Raw genomic sequence first — 26,591 nt, 5'->3', positions numbered from 1 at the left:
ATATCCTCCTTGGCTACCTTGGATGGCCTGCTTCTGTGCAATGAAGAGATCCTGTTCCAAAAAGGTTACAGTGCGGTGGCATTGGTCAGACGGCATGACCAGCATTGCATGCCTGAAATCTCCACAGACTGGGGGGGTGGTGTTTACACAACAGGAAAAGAAGGTGACGGCACAGGGCTGCAGGCTTGGTATCCAGGGCACAGGCAGAGAAAAAGGTCCCGGGAGGTATTTGACACTCGCATGGTGATCGCCACACAAAGCTGTAAGGGACTGTTCTAGCTCTAAATAGGTGTCTCGAGCAGGCCTGCACAATAAGCAATAAGCTTTTCGGACTGTGTACAACCAGCTATTGTGCAGGGCAGGGGGCCTAATTGCATTATGTAGGGTTACCTAGAGAGCCATTTGTATCTCTATCAGAATTCAGGGTGGAATGGAGATGATTCAAAGTCCTGAGGCTTTGCAAAGTGACATTACGTCCACAAACATCACACACAAACATCACACACACACACACACACACACACACACACACACACACACACACACACACACACACACACACACACACACACACACACACACACACACACACACACACACACACACACACACACACACACACACACACACACACACACACACACACACACACACACACACACACACACACACACACACACACACACACACACACACACACACACACACACACACACATTTCTTATTTACTTACAACACAGACTACACAAAATAGAACACTCACAAGCCCCCGTAACAAATACATATAAGCACACACACACACACACACACACACACACACACACAGTTAAAAAAGGACAGTAAGGCGATGGCCATCACTCACCTTCAGGTCCCGGTGCACCACACCGCTCTGATGGCAGTGAAGCACCGCCTCCAGGATCTGCTGGATGCAATGACTGCATGCAAACACCAAGGAAGGAGGGGGGGGGGGGGGCGCATGTTAGTTTGAGCAGAGCTACAGTCCCGTGCACAGGCCAGGGGAGAGGGGGAGGGAGGGAGGGAGGGAAGGGTAGGGGGGTATGATGGAGGAGTGGGACTAGGAGGGGATTAAGAGGTACTACAGGTGTTGAAAGGGCTCTTCTGTTGCCAGGCGTCACACTCTTTGGCTGACCCACAGGGGAAACACACACACCCAGGGCAATTCAAATTGAGCCAATCAGGGTCCACTCACTCATACAGCTTCCAACTAGTTAGCCAGATAGGCTAGGCTAGGTTAGCTAACCATCGTGGCCCAAATGTAAGTCCTTCTGTTTTCTGAGATTTATATAGATTACTAACATTAACGTCAATTACACATCCTGTAATGCATCAGTGAGGTGTCTACGGGGGTTTGGCTGAAGCTATGGGTTAGCCAGGAAGGACACGGCTGCGGGTGCACTGCAACAGAAGATTCCTTATTTGAATGAGTCGATTTCTTTGCAATTATCCAATGGATATATTCTTCGTCTTAGGTACTAATAGACATACTACTGTAAGAAACATTTTGCCAGTGTCTAGTTGGCTTAAGGTGTATTCTAGATACCCCACGTCCGTCCATATTTTATCCAGCAGACCTAAGGCGATGAAAGAGAGTGTGAGAATGTGTCCGGCCGTTGGGGGGGGGGGGGGGGGGGGGGGGGGGGGGGCACAGAAGGCGTTGATGAAGGAGGTAAGGGAAGGAGTGAGTCATTGTGCAATTAATAACGCTTTAAGGATGTGTCTGGGATCAATGCCACGTCTGTTGCCAGCCAAACCAGCCTTCGCCGACAAGAGCTGTCATTCTGATGTCAGTTAGCTACCGGACACTAAGAATATAAAACTCAAAAACTGTGGGAGGGACAGTCAAGTTTGAGTCTATGTAGAGACTAGATGATACATCTAACCGGGGGAAGAATTGATATGTATGCGATGAGACAGATAACGAGTATATGTGTGTGTGTGTGTAGGGCCATGTACAGTACAGTAGGGTTTAGATGTGGGAGGTGTGGACAAATGCAGAGCAGTGCATCTGTGTTGTTGTGTGTGTGTGTGTGTGGACAAAGGTTCACCATGCATGTGTGCTTCCTGTGCACTGACACAGTCAAACGCTCAGAGGTTTGTTTGTGTGTGAGACGTCGGTGGTTGTGAAACTTGCATTCCAGGGGCCAAGCTTGCATTTGTCTTTTTTTTTTTGTATTTCTAAATAAGAATCCCAGATGCAAACCATGTGATGTCTTTGGTTATTTTAACAACTTATTTTTGTCTAACCAAAAACTTCCCGTCATCTGTCTAGACTTAGTGTGCAACTAGTATAATTCCCTGGACTTCTAAATAAATACCCTCAAGATTTATTGTGGTCAAACTTACTAGCTAGACTAGCAGCCTTACAATTAAAACTATCAACCACTTTAATCTAACAAAGACATAGGGCATTGAAGGCTGGTTAACAGTAATATGTTGCAATGAAGCACAAGTCTGGATTGTCTGCAAAATATTACAAGATTAGAGAAACAAGATAGAAGGAGATAAGGGAAAGAAAGATGGACTGGTTCTAAAGTTCAGGGCTATGAATTAGCATCCTGTGTCTTGTTTCTAAAGGTCTCTGAATGAATACATACTAGGCAGGTCACATTTACAGCCCAAATGCTAAGAGCTCTGTGTGTGTGCACGTGTGTCTGTGTGTGTGTGTGTGTGTGTGTGTGTGTGTGTGTGTTCCTGAATGATCACTAGAAGCCAACATGAGCATGTGGTTTCAAAATTACTTCTATGCAATGTGTGTGCGTTCTCTTGCACTCTCATTCACCCATTAATGTGTGCCTGTACATGCATGCAGTGAAGTAAGTAAGTGTGTGTGTGTGTGTGTGTGTGTGTGTGTGTGTGTGTGTGTGTGTGTGTGTGTGTGTGTGTGTGTGTGTGTGTGTGTGTGTGTGTGTGTGTGTGTGTGTGTGTGTGTGTGTGTGTGTGTGTGTGTGTGTGTGTGTGTGTGTGTGTGTGTGTGTGTGTGTGTGTTCATCCTCCCCCACTTTGTCAGCTGTTGAGCTCTGTAACCCGCGGGGTGAGAATCCTCTGCATGCGTGTGTGTGTGTGTTTGTGTCCGTGCTCCATGGAAGAAATATCAGCCCAAACGTTGCCGTGTTAGCGAGCAGTTAAGAGGTGGGCCTGGAGCGGATATCACACCCAATAATTGCTATTTTTTAAGATCCACTATTTCCTTTAACCCGTTGTTTTAAGTCTAGACTGAAAGCCAGTCTGCTGTAACAAACAGCAAATAAGTCAATCAAAAGTCAGTTTCATAATATTAGCACATTTGATTTAGAAAATGATTCTCTGATACTCAGCTGCCTGCAACCTACAAATCAATGTTACTTATTCCTGGATTGTGCAAACATTATTTACTTCCTTGTAACATTACAGCAGCAAACCATTTAACAGCTAATCATTTTATTTACCTAATAAGAAATATATCATATTATTATAATTTTTTTAAGTTTTTGTACATAAACAGTGTTTTTGTGTGTAGTGTTTGTCTTCACGGTATTCTTCAAAGAGGAAGTGAATAATTATGTCTACAGATCACTGCCACGAGTTTACCATGGGACCTTAAATAATCTCTTCTTGTTTTTCACTCTGCTGCTGCAGAAGACAGATGGTGCAGCAGGTGACAATAAAGTAGATGTTGAACTTGTACATTTTTTAAAAGGTGGTATTGTTTTCTTTGTGAACTGAGAAATAACTGTAATATAATTTCTTACTGTCTGTAATGAAAAGTGAACTTACAGAAATAACTCCCACTGCTTGGAATCAAATCACAGCAGTAATTTAAGGATTGTCTTCTCAAGAATAACAGTGTTATTGCTCTGTCAATACTGCCACTTATTATATAGAAAAAGGCAGGCACTTTAAAGAGGGCAGCTTTTAGCCATCTTGGCTTACATTTTGTTTTGTCAATTCAAAATGTATAAACATGTGTGTAAATGGCGTGTGCTTAAGTGGGTTTAACTTCTAATATCCTATCTCTGGTTAAAGGATTCTTAAATCAAAGACACTTAGCTTTAACTTTAAATGAACAGTCATGAATTTGTGAACCAGAGAGGAAAGTATATATAAAAAAAACTCCTAACGATTTACTATGGAACTGCTGGTTTAAAATGTGAATCATATGAGGGGTTATTCATCTTCATAGGCAAACCACCAGCTCAGAAGAATCAGAAGGCTTTTGAGAATATCCGTAAACACAAGAAATGTTTCAAACACACCGCGGTTCTTATGTTGTATTTTCCTTTCAGCCCCACAACATCTAAACGCTGCCATGAGCACGCACTGGATGTGTTATGACGCTGTCTTGAAAACGCAGCGATCGTTAGAATATAATAAACGACTGAAAGCCAGAAAGAATGGAGGACGAGGCGGGGGAAAAAATCTATAAAGCTCACAATAAATATAACTGTGGCTGTTTCCTTTTACTATAGCCTGGTGGGAGCAATTGATGGTTGTATGGGCATGTGTATACACTGGATATGTATTACAACTTCAGATTTATGTGTGCTCAATGCGGAGGATTTATGTTGTGTGTGTGTGTGTGTGTGTGTGTGTGTGTGTGTGTGTGTGTGTGTGTGTGTGTGTGTGTGTGTGTGTGTGTGTGTGTGTGTGTGTGTGTGTGTGTGTGTGTGTGTGTGTGCAAGACGCTCATTCATTGATTGATCTGCCAATAAGTCAGTGCAACAGGAGCCTTTTTTTTTGCAGTTTGTTTGTAGAATGATTGATAAGATTGTAAGAGGGTGGATGGATGGATGGATGGATGGATGGATGGATGGATGGATGGATGGATGGAGAGGGGAGGGGAGGGGAGTTAGGGGTGGTTGAGGGCAGGCCATAATCCTTCAATTAGAGAAACAAACAAACAGACAACACAAAAAAAAATAGACAATTCGACACAGGCGGACATTAGATTTAGCAACTGACAAGAACAACACGGAATAGACGAGACGGAGGAGGAAGTAAGGAAGAAAGGAAGGAAGGTAGGAAAGGAAGCAGGCAAAGGATTGTGGGGATGCAGATTCTCCTCTACATATACTAACCTTCAGGTCTCTGTGCACTATGTCATGTAGGTGAATGTGATTGACACTGTCTAGAATCTGATGGATACAGTGACTGTGAAGACAAAACAGAGAGAGGGAGGAGGGATGGTGGGTGGGGTGTGAGAAGTTGGATGGATGGATGGATGGATGGATGGATGGATGGATGGATGGATGGATGGGTAAATGGATTGATAGATAGATAGATAGATAGATAGATAGATAGATAGATAGATAGATAGATAGATAGATAGATAGATAGATAGATAGATAGATAGATAGATAGATAGATAGATAGATAGATAGATAGATAGATAGATAGATAGATAGATAGATAGATAGATAGATAGATAGATAGATAGATAGATAGATAGATAGATAGATAGATAGATAGATAGATAGATAGATAGATAGATAGATAGATAGATAGATAGATAGATAGATGTACAGAGATGGATGACAGTGCAGAAGAGTGACGGATATCAGGGCCAATGCCACATGAACAAGACACATATTTAAAGATGAGGAAATTGTAGGTTAGATTAGAGGAGGCCAAGTTACAGTGAGATGCCAGTGGAAATAAAGGAGGAGGAGGAGGAGGAGGAGGAGAGGATGGACAGATAGCAGGCGGAAGACAAAGGAGAAATGGAGGAAGAGGGAGAGAGTGATGTGGTGAAAGATGTTGGGAGGGGAGGGAGTGGAGTGGAGTGGAGTAGGTGGAGGAGACAAAAAACGGTTCGATTTGCTTCTTCTTTTTTTTTTAAACATGATGAGAGACAACAGAAGCAACAGCAATACAACCCGCCAGACACCAAGATCACAACAACAGAGGGAGAGAAGAAGAGAGGAGAAAAGAGGAGAGGAAAGCAGAGGAATATAGAAACCAACAGAAAGAAAAGGTGATTGATTTGGAAAGAGAAGATAGGAAGTTTTAAGATATTTTCTAGGTATTGCAACCTTTAGTTGCCCGATGTAGCGAGACACAGTTGAAATGGGGAGAGAGAAGGATGAAGTGCAGTAAATGGCCCGGGTCGGATTCGAACCCGCGACCACTGCGACAAGGACTGAGCCGATGTGGTACACGCTCTACCCACTACGACAAGGAATGCACTGAAGATATAGGGAGCTTTTTGAAGAGCAGAGAGAGAGAGAGATAATAATACAGTCGTGCATAGGATGAAACTGAATCATAGAAGACTGGTGGGCTGATGCCAGGCTATTTTTCCATCACTCAAAGGAAAACACATCTGCGCTGCAAGAGATACGTATGTGTGTGTGTGTGTGTGTGTGTGTGTGTGTGTGTGTGTGTGTGTGTGTGTGTGTGTGTGTGTGTGTGTGTGTGTGTGTGTGTAGGCTTGGTGCAATGAGAGAGTGTAATGTGCAGAATATGTGACTAATAGCAGGAGCAAAGAGACAGGCAGCCTGCAGGATCCACACCCACACTGTGTCTAGTGAGTGGGAGGAATGAGAGAGAATAAAAGAGATAAATGCATATTGCTTATAAGCACACACGCACACACACACACACACACACACACACACACACACACAGACACACACACACACACTTACTTCTGTACACACAAATCAATGATCTTGAACCTTCGTAGCTAAACATACATGACCCCTACTCTAGAACGTTACCCAATGAGGTCAATCATAATTGGTAATTGCATAGCACGAGTCAGGAGATCTAATACAATCCTTATTTCAAATGTATTTATTTTCCCACCTTGCTGCAGTGATGTAATGTAGTTCAGGGTGTGTAGGGACACTGAAATGTAACAGTGTAAGACCCAGTATCACTGATGGCTGCCACAGACTTATTCTACAGTCTGAGACCAAGAGTAATGTGCACTGAAGATGCACCGATATCGTCAAACAAAAAAGTAGTCATGCACCCAATAGCGAGGACTTAATGGTGTCATGGCAGGAAAGCATTAATGGGTGCACGGACTAAACTTTTGCTGTAAGTTTAAAGGTCCCATATTATGCTAAATGCACTTTTTAAATGTGTTCCAACATATCCATGCGTCCACGGTGTGCCTAGAGACTGCCAAAATATTAAAGAAAATAACAATCTCTCCTTTTCTCACTCTCCCCTTTTCTGAAACCCCCACCCCTCCCCCCAAAAACACTCCAGTCAGAATTATCCCCTTTTCTGACCTCACAAACCGTAAAGCCAGAAGCTTCCACTGTGCAGCCCACACCCCTATTTCTTATTGGTCCACGGCCCTGACAGACAGAGGGCGAGGCGTATCTGGCTTCGCTTCCGGACAGGGGGCGGGGAGAGCTCAAAGATTGTATATTTACGAGGGGACCTGCAACTCTTTTTTAAAAAATAGGCCATTGTGAGATTAGCTGAACATCAGCATAGTACAATAAATTATCTGAAAGTTTTTTTCAGCAAACAATTAAAGAAAAACGTATTAGGGACCACTAAGACCATATAATATGGTGTATAATAGAACCGAAAAGTGTATAATATGGGAGCTTTAAACATTTTTCATTGTGCATTACACAGTTTTTTCAGAATTCATCATAAGTGATTCCTTATCCTGTCCCCATATTGTGCATCTATTCTTTCAGAGAGTGTGTGCCTCTTGACTTAGTTACACAAGATCCTCTGAGAACAAAAGCTATTTTCTGCTTCCTTCTCTGCCCTCTGTTCACTTATTCACACTTGTCCTGCTGTTTTGGGGCTGACTTTTTGCACTTTTGGTATAAAGTGAAAGCGACGGGCAACATTACTGTATGCACGCATGAACACAAAGGCTTGACCTCAGCGCGACCCATTGTGTAAGGCATTTAGAGAAGAGGAGAGCATCTCTCCAAACCGACTCTATTGTTTGTTCATTTGTGTGTGTTCCTCTAATATCTCCCTGTCCCAAACCATTGTGTCATTCTAGAAGGCTACTCTGATCATGAGCTCCTGGTGTGCAGCCCTCTCCGCACTTGCCAAAAAATGTGACTCGCTCAGCAATTTGAACAACAATGTCCCACTATTCTCTACAGGGAAGTGAAGAGATACTGGGAGGAAAATCAAACCCAGAATCAGGCTCATGTCAAGAGAGGGCACATTCTCTTTACTATGCTTCATTACACAGACATAGGATAGCTTTATTTAAATAAGCTAGGGCTGCAACTAACGATTATTTTGATAATCGATTAATAATCGATTCGTCGATTAATCGTTGCAACTCTAAAATAAGCTATCATATGACTCTGTATGCTTTGAAAACTAAAATAAACAGTGTTGAAATAAAGCATGTCCAAGAGTATGTGTAATTGACAAAAATACTTGCAGAACAGAATCAGAATGAGAAACATTTCCGTCAAGAGGTTTCTACAAAAAAAAAATGTATAATCTTGAAAAATATCTCACCATGGAAACTAAAGTTTGGAAACCATGGCAGCAATTAGTTAAAGATACAGATATTTTTGCCATGGGTTGGTGCACAAAACAGCTGCTGTGTAAAAAATGTTACTAACATAAATCAGCTGGATTAGAAGCTCATATCTCTGTGTTTGCTGAATATGTACGGTATGTAGGTCATGGTTTCCTTACATTTGATAGGAAATATGTTTTTGTCCTCCTTTTCATTGAAACACTATTGAGGAGAGGCTCACAGGTGTGATAGAGCACAGTGTGTGTGTGTGTGTGTGTGTGTGTGTGTGTGTGTGTGTGTGTGTGTGTGTGTGTGTGTGTGTGTGTGTGTGTGTGTGTGTGTGTGTGTGTGTGTGTGAGACACTAATTATCGTAACTAATTAAAGTCCCATTTCTTGCTGGTCTCTGAGGGAGGGAGGGTGGGACTGGCCTGAATGACATTCAAGGGAGGCGAAAGTAAATTGATTGTGTATTTGTGCGTGTGAGTGTGTGTGTGTGTGTGTGTGTGTGTGTGTGTGTGTGTGTGTGTGTGTGTGTGTGTGTGTGCGTGCATGTGCGTGTGCGTGTGTGTGTGTGTGTGTGTGTGTCTAAGAGCTGGAGATAAGTACTGCAAGGGTTACAAGGTGGGTGGGTGGGCACCAGAGCATTCATTAGGGGGCTTAGAGAGGCAGTTATTAGTACAATAGCATACGGTGATTGCTACTCATACACACACACACACAAACACACACACACACACACACACAAAGAGTGAGTAGTCTACCATTGTGAACGTCTTGTGCTTCACTTCAGCCTTTGCTCACTGGCAAACATATGACTGGACCATGCCAGGCCGAAGCAGAATCTCTTTGGCATCAGACATATGGAGAAATGTGCAATTGGCAGTTGCTGTAGACGGCTCAATATGCAGTTTTTGGACAAAACAACAACTGTCCTTCTATGTACATAGGAGATGAACAGGCCAAAACTCCCACAAATAGGCTAATTGAAATCCTTGACTTGTGCAAGATTTCTATAGACAGTGACTTTTAAACTGTCTCAATGATGTCTGGCAGGCAACTTTTTTTGGGAGAAAATGAATGACTGCCATGTAAGAGCTAAAAACAGAAAAAGCTAAGCATATTTTTTTTTACATTTCCATGGATCTAAACTAGACCCAACTGAAACTTTATCTTCCAGTATAAATGAGAAACTAATCTGTTGCAGCTTTGCAGGTGCTCCACGGTGCATAGAAGCAAGATGTTCTTGAAGATGTATGGCCGTGCTTTATTACTAAAGTTCAACAGCGAATGGCCTTTGTAGCGTTTACAGTGAGAATAAAACAGATGAGGATCCTTACAATCTCATAAATAACAGAGCTATATCTTACATGTTGTCATTGCTTTTTCTGTTAATTATTACACACACACACACACACACACACACACACACACACACACACACACACACACACACACACACACACACACACACACACACACACACACACACACACACACACACACACACACACACACACACACACACACACACACACACACACACACACACACACACACACACACACACACACACACACACACACACACACAAACAATTTATCTCTCTCATTCTCTCAATGTATAAATTACGTTTGTTTGTGTGTTTAAATGAGTCTGTTTCTGCAGGGCTGTCGGCGTGAGTCATGCATCAGAGATGAAGCAACTGAAAGTCAGATTTCTACATTCTACAGAACATCTCTGTCTGTCTGCCTCAGATACGTTCTCACCATAACTAAACACATTACATGAATACATTGATGCAGTATTGCCTGGCAACAGCAGCACTAATAAAACCACAACATATATCTAATCCATCCAATGAGCCAACCAGCCCCCCCAGTGTGAAAAACTATAGAACAGGCCATATGATCAGGTTTGATTTCATTGGTGATGGAGCTTAATGCACTGTAAGACACCGCATCCCACTCTTGCCCCATATAGCAGAACATATCCGTTCAGGATATTGAAATGGATATATATTTATTATTCATTAATTCTTTCATCAAATGTTACATAGCGGATGTTTAGGGCTTTAAGCATTTTAAATGCATATAATACAAACTGGTTACAAATCCAGTGAGCTATACTCTGCTCAAATTACAAGTTCACTGTTCTCAAGCTACAAGTCAAAAGGCTTCGGACTAGAAACCAGTGCTAAAAACAACTTTACTTTGCCATAATGCCAAGAATTTCCACAATATCAGACTATTACGTTTCACTTTTACTGTTGCTGAATGAACCAACACCCACATCACAACTGTCGCTTTTTTAAGTATCTCTCTCTCTCTCTCTTCTCTTCTCTCAGCCTATTGTCTGTCCACCCCCCACTACTCCATTTCCTCTTGGCTAAAGTGAACCGTGTTTGTCCATGAGTCAGCTTACGTGGTGGGAGTGAGATATGGTTTAGAAAGTAAGAATGGTTTTGCCTTACCATTTGCACTATTTAGACTCTATTTATTGTATATATATATTTTTTTTCAATCTCATCTTATTTTATCCTTTTCTACTTATTGCAACTTTGTACTTGTGGGTCGGAGAGCAACGTAATTTCTATTCCTCTGTATTTGACAATAAAGATTGACAAAGACAAAAAAGAAGAAGATGATAGTGTCTACATACACACAAACACTAGCGGTGGACAGGACTGTTTTGTTTAGTTTTGTTCTGTTTTAACACTTGTTTTTATCTCTTTCACTGTTAGACTGATTCAAAGCACAGAGGGAAAATGAAAGGGGGCAATATAACAGTATAGGTGTGTAGCCTGGACCACCTGCACCAGCCAAGCTAATTGGATCATTTAAAAAAGACACTTACTTAAGGTTAGACCAATTAGCATATCCTGTTATTTTATTACGAGTACCAGCGACCTTTGATGTGACAGATTTTATTATTCTAGGCAAGGTACTGTAATTGCTATGTCCTGGGGTTTGGGGGTCCACTATTACACGGTTTAATCACAGTTGTGGAGACTATTTTACTGCCACATGATTCACTTTAGACTTTGTAAATGTTTAATTCATTAAAAGAAAGTCTAGGGGGTACGCAAACTTCTAAGATATATCAATCAAACGCATTTTATCTCTTGTGCTAAGAGCCTCCTGCTGTGGCATGTTTTGCACTTGGCAGCAATCCCTTTTATTTATTACAAACTGAAGCCCGTCCTTGGGTCAATTTCCACCAGATGATATTACATGTAAGATGATGATCACAACAAGCTGTGCTGAACTTTAAAACTTAACCGGGCACCAACTAGCAGACTCCCATTCATTGTTAATTTATTTTTTTTAGCCTGGCACTGATGAGTCCAAAATAGACTCAGCAACAACACCTGCCATATATTTAAAATTTAAAAACCTAAACGTCTGATTTGGCCTTGAAAATCACGTATTGGTCGAACCGTGGATTGGGTAAACAGGTCGTGCCTGTGTCGGTGTGAAAGGTAGTGTGGCGAATATGTGAAAGAAAACGCAAAAGGACAGAGGAGGAATAGTGAAGTTAAAAAATGGGCGAAATAAAAAATAGTGGTAATGTAATTGAATCAGGATATAAAGCTAAAAGAGTCAAGAGAAAAATGCTTTCCAAAAGACTTGGAAAACGTTTAGAATAGAGATGTATAGAGCGGGAAACAGGGGGAGAGAAAAGGAGCGAAGAACAGAGGAGAGAAGAGAGTCACACAGAGTCACGAAAGAAAAGGAAAAACATGTAAAACTGAAACACACAATAGACCATAGAGACAACAGAAGGAAACACAGACCATATAAGGACAAGGAGAAGTCTTTTCCACAGACACACACAGCGGAGAAGTTTGAGCTCCTACCTGGCGTCGGCCTCGCTGTAATACTCTCTGGCTACGATGTCCTCAAACAGTTCACCTCCGGTCACCCTGTGCACACACGCACGACACACACACACACAACAGACAGACACACACACACACAAAACAGACAGACACATACAGACAACACACACACACACACACACACACACACACACACACACACACACACACACACACACACACACACACACACACACACACACACACACACACACACACACACACACACACACACACACACACACACACACACACACACACACACACACACACACACACACACACACACACACACACACATTTATATATTAAAATAATGATGCTTTGATTAGATGGAGATGGGGGTTGGGAGGCGCTAAGAAGGATATAAAAGAATAATTCCTTTTTTCATTTCTTGTTTTCTTCATCATCCCCTCATCCCCCCATTCCCCCAATCCCCCCCCCCCTCTACCCACACAGTAACCATGGAAACTAGAGGGAATTGCCAAGAGATGGCTATGGAGGGCGTGGGTAGTCACTGTGGCAGTGGGGTAATAAAGGAGAGAGAGAGAGAGAGAGTTATGTAAATGTAAATGTGTATGGAGGAGATGAGGAGAACTTACAAGTCAAACAGCAGGTAGTGGAATCCCTCCTCAGATATACTGTCATGGAGACGAACTGAACGAGAGAGAGAGAGAGAGACACAGACAGAGAGATAAGTAATGTTAGTAGGTATTTCATCACTTTTATTAAAGGTGCAACAAGGAACTTTTGAATATTTCTGAAACATTCTCAATTTTTCCTCTGATGATCATAAATTACAAATGACACCATCAGTGCAAGGAATGCTGTTTTTATATAGTTTTTCTTAATGCCTTCGTCATGGGTACGCTCACCCAGGAACTACAGCTGGCGTAGTAAAAACACTACCACTTTTGTCCAAAGGGGGTGCACGAATGAACACAAACTGAAAGTTCCTCGGAGTCCCTTTAAGCTAATTTATGTATTCATTTGAGTATAGGAGGAACCTAAGAACTATTTCCGAACAACAAAAGATGGATAGAAGTTTAAACTTGTGCATCACAGTACTGTATACAGTATACTTCTATTACTGATTTCATGCTGAATCGAAACAGTAAAATACTTAAGTAAGTCGTAATAAATGGGTTTCAGTTTGGTAAGTTTTTAATTGTTTAATGTCTTTGTGAAACTGAGGTTGAAGTTAAAAGAAGTCAAAACAGAGAGACACGTCCTCACCGATGTTGGAGTGTTTCAATAGGCGACAAATCCGAGCCTCTCTTTCCAGCTTCTGGTGATCTGAAGAGAGAGAGAGAGAGAGAGAGAGAGAGAGAGAGACAAAGAGAGAGAGAGAGAGACAGAGAGACAAAGAGAGAGAAGGGGAGAGGGAGAGAAAGAGAAAGAGAGAGACAAAGAGAGAGAGAGAGAGAGAGAGAGAGAGAGAGAGAGAGAGAGAGAGAGATAATGAGGAGTTATTCTTAAAATCTGAAGAAAAAAAAACACTCATCTCATTATGATTTGGTTCTGCAGCCGCTCGCTCGGGACATTCAGGTTAAATGGGAAAATATCAGAACACTGTGCATGGTCACATATGTGATTTCAAAGTTTGAAAAAGAAGAAAGATTCTAATAACTCTGTGATATGACACACACGCACACGCACAAGCGCACACACACGCACAAACGGACTACAATTGGTGTACTTCCACTGAGCGTGCGATTCATCTGAAAAACCTGATATAGAATCATAACATGTGATGCTTCTATATATTTTGACAAGATCATTAGTGTCATAGAATATCTTTCTAACTTTACCATTTAACTTATTTCTGACCTATATTCTGTAAATAAAAAAAATACAGCAGATAATCTAACATGCAAATACAACTAAAGAGATAAAACATAAACCAAACTGGAATCACGCTGCCGCTCCGTTATCCGGTTTAAACTGGAAATATATTGAATAATTATAAAAGCAACATAATTGCAATATCATCTCCTATGAGTCAGAATAGAGGCCTAAAATGTTATTGTCAGATAAACAGATTATGTAGACTTGTAGTTATATATTTGCATGTAAGATTATATAAGAGCTTATTAATGATGCTAGCCAACCTGGATTTAATGGTTATCAAGCAAGCACCAATCATAGCCCGGATACACACACACACACACACACACACACAGGAGTAGGGGGAGGACCACCCTGAATGCAGAGAGCACCGATACGGAAATACATGTGTTCACCCACACTAATGTATAAGAAGTTGCAATGGCTTGAAAGCACCCAATGTACACACGTATAAAACATTTAGGCACACAAATAGACTGGCAAAAAAACACAACCCCGCACACACACACACACACACACACACACACACACACACACACACACACACACACACACACACGCTGGCATTGAGGAGTGACAGTGAAGTGTAAGCCCGGTGATTATAGTCTTAGAGGATGAGAGGAGCGAGGCGGAGAAAGGAGTGGAGGAGTGTTGATGGGGGGACAGAAAGAGGAGGAGGAAGAAAGAGGGGAGAGAAAAAAAAAGCAAAGCGTGATTAATATGCACAAAGCCTGGGCCGCTGTTTACTATGGTGAGAGAATAAGACACGGCTGATTGCTGCTGTGATTCCACCAACCATCCCCACCAACAGCTGTTTGCTCTTTCTCCTTACAGATGTTCTTATATTTTTCTGTTTAGTTTTGGACAATAGACAATATTGTTTACCATTTTTTTTCTCAGTTTCTTTGTTAAAAAACTGCATTAAAACACTGTTAAGGGGAAAAAAATAAAAATAAAAAATAGCTGTATTTCTTCATTGTTTATCAGTATGAAAGATATTGAAGATGATATGTGTCACAGGTGAAGAGGTATTCCCTGCTAAGCGCTGCATTTCATATAGCAACAAGCGTCGTGTTTCATTCTGTCGGTGGCATCTGTTGACATTTCTCTGGAAGTACAGAAATGGCTCGCAGTAAAGCGCAAAGGTTCTTCTTAGCTTAGACTAGCTAGCAGATGGCCAGACTGAGCCTTTGTTATCATCACGTCGTTTAAGGAGAGCGCGACTGAAGGTTGATATTATACTGCTAGATGTAATGGTAAAAAAAAGTATTCATTGGTTTTATTTAATATCAAATTACGGAAGATATTTACTTTTCAAGGTAAGTAAGTACAGTTTGTCAATTGTACACAGGGCACATTGAAATTTGTCTTTTCTCATATCCACTCTCAAGTATTCCACTTCGGAGGGGGTCCAAGCACAGGGTCATCCATAGTTCAGCACCCCTGGAGCAGTGCTGGGGTTAAGTGCCATGCTCAAGGACAAAATGGTTGAGATAGTGGGCACTGTACATGTAATACCAGCCACCACTAGTTTTTTTTTTTTTACAAATAACACCTTCCTGTCCGGTCCCGGGGATCCAGCGACCTCATGGTTACTAGTAGTGGTCCCCTCTTAAGATACAGTAGATGTATAAACTATACTGTTTCAATAATGCTGACAGAGTGCTATATTGTGATGGATGGTATGGAAATAGAACTATTGATGTACACGATGACATGTGCCTTTCTGTAACTTTGCTTCAGTTTAAGATCCTTTCAGACTATAAAACCATATGGGTCACCAAGGAACTTGTCTTAGGATTTGTAGCTGTAGATTGAGTTAAGATGACACACATACAACCTCCTCTTTGACAAGGAGAATCACTATTGAGGTCCTTTATCCTAGCTTTACCAGACGGCCTGGATCAATGGCAGATAAACCTTCAGACAACACTGTGAATGAGGGATGATTAGCCCATTGCAGACCACTCACACAAGGTTTCGTAAAGGCTGTTATTCCCATAAAGAAAGCACAACTGTCCACACAGGCTCTAAGGTGTGATATAGCTCAAGGCTGAGGAGCAGTGAGGGGGTTTAGGCAGTGACAGTATGAATGGTCAAGATGGTCGGGGGTATCTTAGGGCACACTCAAACTAGGCTCAGTTGTCCCGTAGCGTGCCTAAACACGAATGTCCGGTCGGGCACAGGTATGTTCTTCTTGCAAATACTTCACCACGTTTTACTGCGAGCGGGTTTGAGATTTGGAGCGTATTTGTATCTGATCTTTTTTGAATATTATTTCATTCCATCAAATTTGTAGCGAACATTCCACTTCCTTATCAGTCTAACTTTTTTTAAGTGTACATTGCACGCATGGAATTTGGGTAAACTGTAGTGTCAGTAATTATTCAATTGACAGTCATTCTCGACCAATCAGATGTGGCCCAAGGTGACTGCATATATGCCCACCAACAGCAAACATGTATTAATTGGTGGTGTTCAAAAAATGGTCTATGTTGACAAGTGTATAGCCAAAAAGTCCAGTTAAAGTAGTGATGCTCTAGCCAAGTGTAGGAAACAAAATACTATTTCAGAGTGCTATGCGATTTTTACTCTGTATGAAAAGGGCTGACTCAGGCACTGTTACGTAAAACTATATAATACTAAAGAAGAAGGGTTTCAAAAACTCCTCTGAAAATTGAATGAACTATATGTAATTATTTCCCGCATATACTTCAGTATACTTTCCCGGCCATAACTGTAGTATCGAGCACAAGCCCCAACTTCAGCGTTTTTTACCAGCATCCAATAAGGAAGTGACCACAACTGTGGTAACCAGGAAGTGCCACTAGGGGGGTGGTACCAAGACTGAGCCATTTTTCTTTGACTCACTTGTTAAACAGGCCGTTTTCAAAGTCTTATTAAACCTATTTACAGCCTGGTCCACAAAACCATTTTAGTCTGTATGTTTAGGTCATATCTCCATTACAACACTGAGGGGGGTGAATTTTTTCGGACCACGCTAGTTTTTATTTTATCGGAGGTTAAAATGTATTGGCACGATCTCTTGAGTGACAGCTCTCCGCCCGTTGTCCCTCACTTTGCCTCGGAGGTATACGTCGGCTATTTCCCTCCCCCTCACAGAATGGCGACGCGCACAAACCAGGATTATTGGATGCCGTGTGAATAACTGAGGTCAGCCCGGATGCTACATCCATATTATTTACTATCTATGATCGAGCAGAAGAAGATACACTACAATGAAGAACTAAGTGATTGAGTGAGACAACCGTAGGACAGCATTCAGTGAAGTCTGTGGGAATCTATATGTTGTAAGAGCCAAGAGAGGAGAGAAATACATCTGGGTTAGTCATAACCAATGTGCACTTATCTCTCAAGAGGGGACTAGATGTACAAAGACAGACACACGGAGCCTGATATAATCAATGTTCACAACGTTTGACTTTTAGCATTAGCAGGACTATCCCCAGTTGGGAGATTGTTAAATATGATCTGTGATGTGTTCAGGGAGGTCGGGAGAAAGCCATGGTTAAATCATGAGCAGATATGGAAGCCTGAACCTTTAGGGGGGAATTATATTGCATTTGTCATTAAAATATAATAAGATAAAAGGCGATAAGAGACAAAAGGTATAAAACATCTCATTTCATGGATATATGAGGAATTACAAGATTACAAAAACCAGGTTTGGACAGAAATGGGAAAGGGAATCTGGCCTGGAGATATCTGAAGTCCAATGGAAATGATATTTGGGAAAATTGGGTTAAAACCTAAAATCGACCAACTTGCAGAGAATTTAGCTGGAAGAATATGAAACGTTTTTCAGTTTTTTTTTTTGTTATTTCTGCTGTAGGGTTTCTCATGGTGGGGAGAACGGATGTTGGAGGCAGTGTGGTAAATCGATGGCAGACCACTTTCATGTATTTTGGGACTGCTCTTTCATCCAGACATTCTAGAAGGAGATTGCAGAAGAAATGAGCAACATTTTTTGGAATAAAAGCTAACTGGCAAACAGCTGAAAAATCCCCAAGGACTATAAATTCCTTCTTGTTGCAAGCAAGAAAGCCATCACAAGGAAGTGGCTGCATGGTACACCTGCCGTCAAAGGATGATTGGACTGCAATTGTCAATGAAATAACACTGCATGCAGAGGCTGACCTTTTCTTTAAGGTTACAAGTTGACAATAATTTCAAGGACTGGAAGAAATCGTCTGTACACTGTATGGAATGTAACCCATTTTGGAATTGGAAAATCCTGTTACAATAAAATAAGCCAGCAGAGGCTGTTAAAGTTATCCACGGGTCATCCTTTATCATGTATCATAAAAAAATATGCCAATCAACAAAACATACATCATGAAGTCTTCATGTCATTAAAATACAACTTAAATTCTTGACAGAAAATCAGGCTGTGCATTGGCCATAAAAAGTATACATTAATACTAAAATCAGGATTTACCTGCATACGTAATGACAGCTTAAGTGATACTAAGGTTGAAGATGCACTCAACTGAGATGACTACTTTACTGGTTATTTGACATTGACACAAAGATGGCTTGCCAAACCAGGCCAGATGACTGCCACTGCATGCAGGTGACTCTCAACCCCCCCCCCCCCCCCCCCCTCCACACACACACACACATTTGGACACCTGTAATCGCATACACACACACAAAACTATCTCTAATGATAAACTACAAGGCTAGTATGCAGCGACCTCTGCCAACCCCTTTCCAGAGACCCCTGCCAATTAAGAAGATGATCTGTGATTGGCTGGTAGCCTTACCCAATAGATCCGTCCTACATTTGAAGTGTGTTGGATCCGCATTAAACGTTACTCGCCGCGGCATGTATGTGTTGGTTGGAAGATGTGACACGCAGAAGAAGAGCCTGTCTGTGTGGTTTAGTATTTAATATTATGTGCAATCTTTTGACATTCCTGTATCTAATCCTTCCTCATTGTCACAACTAGTCCACAACTATGCTGCTCATTCATTCATCAATGCCTATGTTTCATCTTATAACCGGGTGATATTTGTGGCTTTGGAGTCAGTGAATCTTTATGGCTTCAAGTATTTACACTACAATAATCAAGAAGCGCTCCGTCTCTTTTCTTTTAGTCGTAGTGCTTTATCGATTGAGTTCACTCTGCAGCAGTTGACTGAGTGCATCACTGTCTCCGCTCCTCGGCTGTCTGAACATATCTGTGTGTGTTTCTGTGCGTGTGCGTGTGTGCGTGTGTATTTGTGTGTGTACTGTGTGTGAGTGCGCGCGTGTGTGTGTTTGTCGGAGAGAAAGAGAGTCAGATGAGAGTCCCGTGCTAAAGGCATGTAGGCGTATACAAGCGCATGGCCCTCAGCTGCCAAGTGCCTGGGGTGCCTTCTCTGCCTGACCCCCTCCCCCCCCCCCTCCACCACCACCACCACCACCACCATCTCTCCATCTGCCGGTCCTAAACAAACGCTCCTGTTCCAATTGCTACAACCAGCGCTCTAACCTAAGCGGCCTACACCTGCTGTCTACGAAATATTACAGCGACAAATCCTAAACAATTTACTACTACTAAAGTGGAGAGGCAATTCAAGTCATGGTGCCAACATAAAAACCTGTCTGTAGCAGGCAGCCCATGTCAGATAGGTCATGGAGCTATAAATAGGAGCTGGAGTAGCGGTAGTATGCAGCAGCAGCAGTAGCTATGCAGGGCCGGGCTATAACGTTTGCTGTGCTGTTTGATAGAACAGGGCTCATGCATTAGTAAGGAGCGCAGCACAAGCCTTAATGTGTGTACCATCCAGTCAGGTCAGATCAGTCCTCCAATCTAATGTACAAGCAGAGACGTAAGGGTGTGTGTGACCGTAGGAATACCGTGGGAAGCGGCAAGCAGCTGGGGTAGCTCATTAAGAAGCAGGAGGGAAATGTATAGGTGCAATTATAGCTCAATCTATAGGGGAATTATTTATTGTGTGTGTGTTGCCAATCTCAGGGATTAATTGCTAATAGCATCAGGATCATCTCTAATCTCATCAAAAAATTAAAGATTCTTGCTACGCTCAAATATAGTCAAAATATATATATACATGAGTGACATAAACTGCTGCCATGGATGATGGGATGCATCATTCAAACAACAATGTAGCTCCTACAACAGTCCTTTAGTTTGTGGACAACACCAAATATCTGGCTCCTAAACTGCTATGTTCCACTCCGCTATGTTCACCAGCCAGTGTGTGACTGTCTGTCTGAAGTGTTCTGCTCAACAGGTATTGTACAGTGGCATTAGAGCTTTTTTGTGCAGGACATCTGCTTGCTTAGCCTTGATAAAATGTTGATTATATCGCTTTAAAGTTGAGATGACCATCAGATTTATTTGGTCATGGCTAAGAAAAAAAATTAATAAAAATCTGTTTATCATAAATCCTCTACAATCTTCTTCATAGCTGAAAAATATTCATATTTTAATTTCACAAATATGAATAAGTGAAGGTTTTCAAAGGTCTGTTGTAGCTGTAAATAGTCTGCTGAAATACAATTGCCAAAAGCAATATAACATCATCTGATTTATTTATTAACGCTACACTGTTTCCACACGTCTGCAATCTGAAGGAGAGGTGCTTACCTGGGTCTCTAGTCTTACATTTTCAACCAACAAAGCAGGTTCAACCTTGTAAACGACCCATTTCACGCAATATAATTTAATTTATGGTCCACATAGAGTACTTATAATGTAATAATGATTTAATGAGAACATTGAAATGTTATCAGACTAATCGTGCTGTCCAATTGAGACTAACAACTTGTGAGGGACAAACCAATTTCCAACCAGACATTCTACGGTTGATGCCCTCTGCTATTGCCTGTTAAAATTCCTGTTCCACCACCACACTCAACGAGCTGTGTGTGTGTGTGTGTGTGTGTGTGTGTGTGTGTGTGTGTGTGTGTGTGCAGGGCTCCAGTTACGGGGCTGAAGGGGCAGCAGGAGATTTACACGGGGCAAGTGGTGGTGGAACTAGAGGAACCGCTGTGGTGCGTTGGTCGGTCTTCCCGGCCGTGGCATTTATCCTTGGCTTTGGCATAAACAGTTACGGGCTGCTCAGCATGTGACACTGATTAAGGGGCTTAAGAGATCTTTACAGGTGTTGTTTTTTGTTTTTCAATAACCAAAATTGTTTAATTAACTGTTTTTTTTTACCGGATCAATGAAATCAAACTTTATTTCAAACAATTTTAAAAAAAATTATAATTTAAAGAAAAACAAATTAACAACAACATCAACAACTAAATCAAAGGCCAATTTCAACATACACGCTAGAGTAGACCCTTTCGAAAAAGGGATAGGAAGAAGCCCGGCCTGATCAATTCGTACCCCTATACTTTACCATAAACAGGTGCAACATCCAATAAGCTATAAACTAAACAGACAAACTAATCCATTACTTGACTTCTTTTTTCAGCTTCACTCAGAGGTTCTTGGAAGCTGTTTAATGAAGTATTTTTCTCCCATCAGTGACAACACATACAGTATGTATTAATTTCCATCAACATAAGGTTATCTAAACAAGTATGAGACAGTGAATTGTAATATTCACATACACTATCTGCTTCTTGTGTTTTACAAATTCTGCTCATTTGCTCAAACATTGAATATACCCTAGAGTATTCCCTCTATACTGCAGTGCTGCTTGTCTAAGCTGCTAGTGTGGCTCCACAACATACAACTCCTCTACCTCTGTGACACATGGCGTCACCATTAGCTTCTCTTCACCAGTCATGAGCTGAACTTGGAGAAGGTATCGAGCAGAAGCCTTATGCTAACCCCACCATCTCCACTCCACACTGGGCAGGGACTCAAACCAGCAAGTACAAGACGTTTAGGCCGGACCTCTTTCACACAAACTGGGCCAACTGGGATGTACCGCTAATTTGAATGGGACCCAAGTTGGACCAGAATTGTAGCACTGTGTCACCCATGCATCCCCCGTGATACCTATCAAGCCAGTTTGAAACACAGGGTACACCCCCAGGGATCTCCAAGGTAAATCTCAGAATCAGAATCAGAATCAGCTTTATTGGCCAGGTTTGAGTAAACAAACAAGGAATTTGACTTCGGCAACCATCTAAGACTGTTTAATACTTTTTACCTTTTTAATTTGTCACATAACTACCCCTCTCCAAGTATATAAAAAGGCAATCAAAAAATGTAAGACCTGTTATGTAGGAAATTCGATATTTTTAAGTCCTTATTTATAGCTGTCTAGAAAGGCCCCACCATAGGGCCATGAAAGCACAATACTAGCTGTGTGTTTCTACTTTGCCGTCACAAGCTTCTGCAACTGGTTCTCATACACAAACCCTAATGTGATAAAATGTTGTCCTACGCACTCAGCACCATCTGAGAGGGTAATAGCTGCTGTAGAGATATATCACATTATGTAACCGTCTACACTGTAGGTGGGGAGGTGACCACTGGGACAGAGAAAACTATGAACAAATGAGTCATCCTCGTACGGTCACACATTGTTCTTTTTATTGAGTGAAATAACAGGGAAATTCAACTGTGTTTCTTTGGTACAAACCACTAGCTACACCAAACATTAGCGTCTGCGTCAGTATATAATGTGCTGCGACGTGAGGAAAAAGACCTGCAGTATGGAGGATGTGCTTGCTTACCTCTTGCAGATAACTTTTTGGTGTTGATTATTTTGGCGGCATACTCCTGTCCTATGCACAGCTTGACACATCTGCGCACCACTGAAAAAGCTCCCCTGTAAACAGAAGAAGAAAAAAAACATGTATTGTTAATTAATTGCATTCTTCATTATCTTTCTATATATCATCAGCACACATGCAACCCTTGAATGCCCAAGAGGGTGGGGAACGATTTCATGGCTACGGCTAATGCTTTACTGAGCACATTTTCTGCACCGCTAGCACTTTGAGACCCAACGCAGAGTAGACCTGATGTCACCTGCTCACATGTTAACTGTGGATATAGCGTCATTAAAAGACCATGCTGTCAGGATGTGCCTGCTTAATAGGCTCCCGTGAGGGTTTTCCCATACACACAGTCAGCATTATTCAGAATAACATGGATGCACATATGTGGCATGTGAGGAAGAGGTTTAAAACGGGATCCACTCATTACAAACAGTCACATCGGCAAAAAGCTAATAGCATAACGTCTTATAGCAACTTCATTTAAACTTTGCTATGTGTTCCCAAAAGTCAGATTTCTTCATTGCTGGATTACAAGGAGTGTCACCAACAGATGCAGAAATGTATTAACACTGCAAATACTCAGCAGCCCTTCACTTTTTATTATATCTCTTTTTAAACAATACTTCTTTAAAACCTCCTTACACATAATATCACCACCAACTAAAACGTGATAATAACTGATATTGGACAGAATCTGTATTGTCCAATATCCAAAACCCAGATATCGGAATTGGATCCGAACTAAAAGAAATAGTGGATTGATGAATGGTGTAAAAAAAATATAAAATTGAAATAAAACTGTTACTACAATGACTGAATATATCCATAGAAAAGTCACATAGTGAAAATCTGCAGCGTTAATACAGAAATACCCTCCCTGACAAAAGATGAACCCTTTACAGCAAACCATTTCCAATACTGTTACAGTCAGTAAGTTCTGCCTGGTGCCAGCGATCTGCCTCCACACTGAGGGGCTCTTACAAGACAACCAACAAGGGCAGGGGCAGAGGGGAGAGTTCAGCTGACCTCAGACAGAGATGAGCAGTCACTCACAGAATAGCTATGTATGTGGAGACACCAAACCCAGCAGAATTTACTAGGGCTGGGTATCGTCAAGGACCTCACGATACGATACGTATCACGATACACTGGTCACGATACGATATATCATGATATATTGCATATCTTGATATATCACGATATATCAAGATATTCCATATACAAGTTGCCTTGTCAAACATAACAGCACATTATATTAATAATTGCACAGACAAATGAAGTCAAAACTATTTCATTCACAACTTCCTTTACTATTTTTCTTCCTTTACTTTTTTTTTGGTTTTGGCAAATGATCAAACACTGCTGCAGCTGCCATAACATCAAAATAACAAATGCAATTCACTCTTGTACTAACTGTACAGGACACACTGAAATTGACACAGCCCTAGAGTTTATAGGGTATTTCAATACTGTTTAGAGCTACGCGTCGCTATCATGTCTTCATGGTTTGGCCTGTATGGGTTAGGGGGGTAGTGAAAATAGTATCAAAGTGTTTACAAAGTGCTTCTCTTTGTTGATCGAGTGGCTCAGTGGCAAAGATAAGACCTCAAAAAACGAGAGAAACTCACTGTGTGTATTAAGCACTTACTGTACATGGGCGGGCGTCACCAGCCACACATGCACACAAACAAAACGCATATGTTACTGACACCAAAATCCACAGCTGTGCCTGGAAAGTTCACACTCTGCGAGGTAAGTATGTATCGTTGTGGGGCTAAATATGCTCTGGCAGTGGCACACACACACGCACACACACACACACACACGCACACACAGTTGAACAAGGTAACAGGTCATGAATAGTAGCTTTGCAAAGTCTGGGTTTCGATGGAACTTCAAATCATTTTGATAAAACATTGGTGCTTTCAGCCGTCTATGGTTTTGTAAACGGATAACTTTGGGCTTCTGTTGTGTTCTTACGGTCTCACAAGGTATCAGGGATGTACAAGGATTATTTTCTGATTTGTATACTTATATACTGACGCAAATTCAGTTGAAATCAAAAACACATGAGATGAAAGTGCTATTTTTTAATGAGCTCTATTTGCTACTGCAGACAACTTCTAAGCAGCTATGAAAGGAAGATTGGCCCTTTGAGCATGTTTCCCATTGGGGAAATGTTAGAGTAAGCCACAGTGAAGGCTGTGCTGCAGTTCATATATTATTGTTTCTAGAAAATGCATATATTAAATTCATTGGTTTGTTGGGATGTTTTTCTATTACAACTTATTGTGAAGAATAAGCTTGCAATAATTCATGTAAAGAAGATTACTGATATAATTTAGTAGTCACTTTATAATGTGAATAAATGCATTGTCTAATGCCACGGGTCATTTAAACAACTATTAGATAATGTATACAAACTCTGAAAACCATTTGAGTCATTTTAAAAAGCTAAACTTCGTCATTTAACTTTACTGTGATGTTTGTAGTAAAGTATTGCGTAAATAATTTCTTAGAAGCGGGCTACACCTAGCAAGGCAAAGGCTCAATGCTTAAATGTCACAAGAAAAGTGAAACCATTAGAGAGGCACACCAATTAGCTCTCCTCAGATGGTGGATTAGTATATCAAAGTAACACACAGAGCGGTTTTAATCATAAGGGGGGCCAAGCCATTCACACCTGCCCTGCGCTCCTTCCTCCGTGCTTTGTTGTGAGTGGCTGAATAATAATAAAGATATATCTTTCCGTACAGATTAGTCTCTCTGCTTCAAATCTGCTGCATTTGATTTGAAGTGTATTGTGTGTAGAAGCTGATTTATCTGCGTTCTTCACGGGTGGACATTTTTTTTATCAAGAGCCGGAACCATGAGCACGAGGTCTCACTAGGGGTTTGGAATATATTGGAGTTAGGCCAGGCAGAAACCTTCCCCGATAACAATATTTATTACCTATGGGGATGAGAGCAGCATTGCTTAGAGGCACATGCTGTAAATCAGTCCCCTCCCTGTGTCTCTACCGACGGCCAATAACCATTTAAGGTTGACTTGACCACAGCCCAATCTGTCTCACTGGACCCTTTTTTCTTTTCTTAAACACGTGTAGTTAAAGGAAAACTCCACCAAAAACACATGTTTAGGGTTTGGATTAACCTGATGAGGCTATGGGATATGGATCAGTGAAGTCAGTCCGATGTCTGATCAGTGAATCAGTATCGGCACCAGATAACAATATTGGATCGCATTGGTGACGGTCACATGTCTAGTTAAGAGTATCAAATATTACTCTGTGAGTACACCCACCAATAATAGGACATACTGTTTCCGTGCACTGTTTTTTTTTTATTTATTTTTTTTTAATTCTTGTCGGGGGCCGATCGTGCACTCAGTGAATAGCGAGCCACATGCGTGATAACCAATCGCCAGCGAGATGCACAACACTGCAGCAGCAAGGTAAACACTGAACGCTTGATGAGGAGATACAATGATGATAGAAAAACTATATTGCAACACGTGAGTTTGGTGACCTCACTGACCTCTGTGCTAACTTTTATCTCTTATGATATATTACTTTTATCATGTATTTTATCGTATGAAACATTTATTTTAAAGTGACATTGTTGTTGAAAAAGCAGAAACGCCCCAAAATAAATCGAAAAAATAATAATAAAATTTAAAAATAAAAATA

General features: G+C 41.3%; 1 protein-coding gene across 5 annotated transcripts in view; it reads right to left on the bottom strand.

Annotated features, from left to right (window-relative positions):
• LOC307261949 (calcium/calmodulin-dependent protein kinase type II subunit beta-like) overlaps window positions 1–26,591 on the bottom strand; it is a 65,324-nt gene that overhangs the window by 37,530 nt on the left and 1,203 nt on the right. For all 5 annotated transcript variants that reach the window (XM_080042669.1, XM_080042670.1, XM_080042671.1 and 2 more), the window contains exons 2-6: window positions 22,856–22,950; window positions 13,576–13,635; window positions 12,942–12,996; window positions 12,319–12,384; window positions 5,076–5,148 (exon numbers count right to left, since the gene is read on the bottom strand). In XM_080042669.1, coding sequence (XP_079898795.1) covers window positions 5,076–5,148; window positions 12,319–12,384; window positions 12,942–12,996; window positions 13,576–13,635; window positions 22,856–22,950 — 349 coding nt within the window. The remainder of the gene's footprint in view (window positions 1–5,075; window positions 5,149–12,318; window positions 12,385–12,941; window positions 12,997–13,575; window positions 13,636–22,855; window positions 22,951–26,591) is intronic.

The sequence above is a fragment of the Ammodytes marinus genome, assembly GCF_949987685.1.
Source record: "Ammodytes marinus genome assembly, chromosome: 2".
Lineage (NCBI taxonomy): Eukaryota > Metazoa > Chordata > Actinopteri > Uranoscopiformes > Ammodytidae > Ammodytes > Ammodytes marinus.
This window is presented reverse-complemented; position numbering and strand designations above follow the sequence as displayed.